The sequence below is a fragment of the Oryx dammah genome, unplaced genomic scaffold (genome assembly GCF_014754425.2).
Source record: "Oryx dammah isolate SB20612 unplaced genomic scaffold, SCBI_Odam_1.1 HiC_scaffold_23, whole genome shotgun sequence".
Taxonomy (NCBI): Eukaryota; Metazoa; Chordata; class Mammalia; order Artiodactyla; family Bovidae; genus Oryx; species Oryx dammah.
This window is the reverse complement of record NW_024070207.1, coordinates 43807861-43810683: the sequence shown is the minus strand read 5'-3', so window position 1 is coordinate 43810683 and position 2823 is coordinate 43807861. Positions and strand designations below refer to the sequence as shown.

The following is a 2823-nucleotide window of genomic DNA, read 5'->3' as shown; positions in this document are numbered from 1 at the left end:
CCCTAACTCCATGTTGTTCAAACATGAACTGTATTCCTTCTCTTGCTGATTGGATTTGGGGCTTATGTCATTTCAGGCACAAGAGTTCTAGTTAATATGAACTGGTGTGGTCTGTGTAAACAATAGGATAATACCACAGGATGTTCCTGGGCCATTAATAAAGGAAAGTGGGGCAAAGGGAAGCCCAACATGCTTGTTCCTAGGACAGCAGCCCCCAGCCACACCTCTGTGGCACAGGGCCTGCTGCTAAGGTGTGATGAGGCCAAGGCCAACATTGACCGAAATTTCAAATTGTCCCTTTCCCACATTTGGCCGTGCACCCTGTCATTGCAGGCTTGAGCATTTCCAGTGAGAAGGATGTTCTCAGCTTCCCCTCCTAATTCCTCTGTGCTTACCCACAAGACTTCCTTGCCAGTGCAGTGCGTTTATCCTCTCCCCTGCACATGCTCACAGCATGTGTGCACATGTGCCCTCAAATGCCTTCACAAACACACGTCAATATCCATGAGACCTCAGGTGAGATTTTGTAGAAGAAAGCATCTGTAGGACAAAAAATTTTGTCTTGTTGACCTTTACATCGTTGGTGTTTAAATCTCATATGCCTGTTGTGCTCTAGTTATTGCCACATAAATGGCAAGAAGCTGTTTTGATGTCAGCTGCCTGTCCAGTCTCATTTTATTCAGTGTCTGACATTAATGAACTGGCAGTTCATTACTTTCTAGGTCTTGAGCAGCCACTAAAGGAGATCCTGACAGATGAGTATCCACTTCACCATTCTTTGTCTGTTCTGCCCTCGTGTGGGCAAGTGTGGGCAAGGGACATAAATGCTTTGGAATTTAAACCCCAGGTTCCATTTGAAAAGAGCTCTAATAATTAGAGACCTGATCATCCCCTCCAGGGGTGAGGGAGAAGTGGGAAGGACACATAGAGAAAACATGAGTTTTAAACCAAACAAGACTGACTCCTTTTGCTGAATCCTTACAACCGGTTCAGACTGGAGGATTTGCTCCTCTGAATGCAGCGTCCCTCAGAGGATGTAGCATTTATTAGCACTGCCAGGTACCAGGCAAGGAATTCCTACAGCAGTTCTCCTGGTGGCCATTGTATTATTATCTTTATCTTACAGATGGTCTATTGAGTTTGGGAATGGCTAAGTAGTGTGCCCACTTTCCAAAGCCAGGAAGTGGCAGGAGGTTTTGAAAATAATCTGAGAATTAAATGGGAAATATAAAATATAACATTTCATTAGGACATTGCATGGAAATAATCTAGTTTGTATCTATCTGTCTGTATGTTGTGGTTCAGCCATTAAGTCATGCCTGACACTCTGTGACCCCAAAGACTGCAGCACGCCAGGCTTCCATGACCTTCACTAACTCTTGGATTTTGCTCAAACTCATGTCCTTTGAGTGGGTGATGCCATCCAGTCATCTCATCCTTTGTTGTCCCCCTCGCCTCCTGCCCTCAGTCTTTCCTAGTATCAGGTCTTTTCCAATGAGTCAGCTCATCAAACCAGGTGGCCAAAGTATTGGAGCTTCAGCTGCAGCATGAGTCTTTCCAGTGAATATTCAGGGTTGATTTCCTTTAAGATTGACTGGTTTAATCTCCTTGCCATCCAAGGGACTCTCAAGCATCTTCTCCAGCACCACAATTCAAAGGCGTTGATTTTTCTGGGCTCAGCCAAGAATTAACATGAATCCTCATGAACCCGTTAACCTGAGAACACCATCAGTGCCATTAAATTTCCCACTGTATCCTTACAGGCCTGCCTCACTGCCCTTAGATACTAACGTTTCTTCTTTCTTTCATTTGGCTGCACTGCCTGACTAGGGATTGAACCTGCACTCTCCACAGTGAAAGCACAAAATCCTAACCAATGGGCTGCCAAGGAATTCCTCATCCTGACTTTTAAAACATTCCTTTGGTTTTCATTAGTGCTTTATCCCAGAAGTATGTGTCATTAGTTTTGCTTAATTTTTATGTTTATAAAAATGGGATGATATTTTACATTTCTTCTGTAGTTTGCTTTATTCACTCAAAATTTCTTGTGACTTCCATCCATGTTCCTGTGTGCACTTGCAGTTGTTTTCCCCCCTGATGTGTAGTACCCTATTATATGACTATACCAGAATGTTCTCATTCCCTCCTCCTGGTAATGGACACTTTACTTGTTTTTAGTTTTCCACTATTATATCCAGTGCTGCTGTAAACCCATGTACCTGCCTCTTGATGTGTATGTTTGAGTGTATCTTGGGAACATACCTGGAAGAGAATGGTTGGATTATAGGTGATGCAGATGTTCAACTTCTGCATGATAATCTAATATTTTTCCCCACAGTGTTTGGATCACCTTATAGTCCCTCCAGAGTGTCTTAGAGTTGCCATTGTTGCAAATTCTTGCTATCATTTGAATTTTCCAGAACTTTACATTTTGTCCAAATTAGGGAGTGCAAAAAACAGTGGTATGTCACTGTGATTACTAGGCTTTGTCAAATTTGTTTTCAAATTCAATAGCCTTAAGCTGAGTCACCGAATGGGGCAGTGGAATAGTATTCCAGATGGATGGACCACTTAGGAGAGTTTCTTTGTCCACTTGCGCCACTGTAACAAAATATAACTGGACTATGTAGAAAGCTGAGTGCCTAAGAATTGATGCTTTTAAACTGTGGTTTTGGAGAAGACTCTTGAGAGTCCCTTGGACTGCAAGGAGATCCAATCAGTCCATCCTAAAGGAATCAGTCCTGAATATTCATTGGAAGGACTGATGCTGAAGCTGACACTCCAATACTTTGGCCACGTGATGTGAAGAAATGACTCACTTGA

General features: G+C 42.9%; 1 protein-coding gene across 1 annotated transcript in view; it reads right to left on the bottom strand.

Moving 5' to 3' along the window:
* LOC120881555 (uncharacterized protein CXorf66 homolog) overlaps positions 1–2313 on the bottom strand; it is a 24778-nt gene extending 22465 nt beyond the window's left edge. Inside the window, 1 exon segment of the mRNA XM_040265283.1 lies at positions 2263–2313. Coding sequence (XP_040121217.1) covers positions 2263–2313 — 51 coding nt within the window.
* Between the last annotated feature and the right edge of the window lie 510 nt (positions 2314–2823).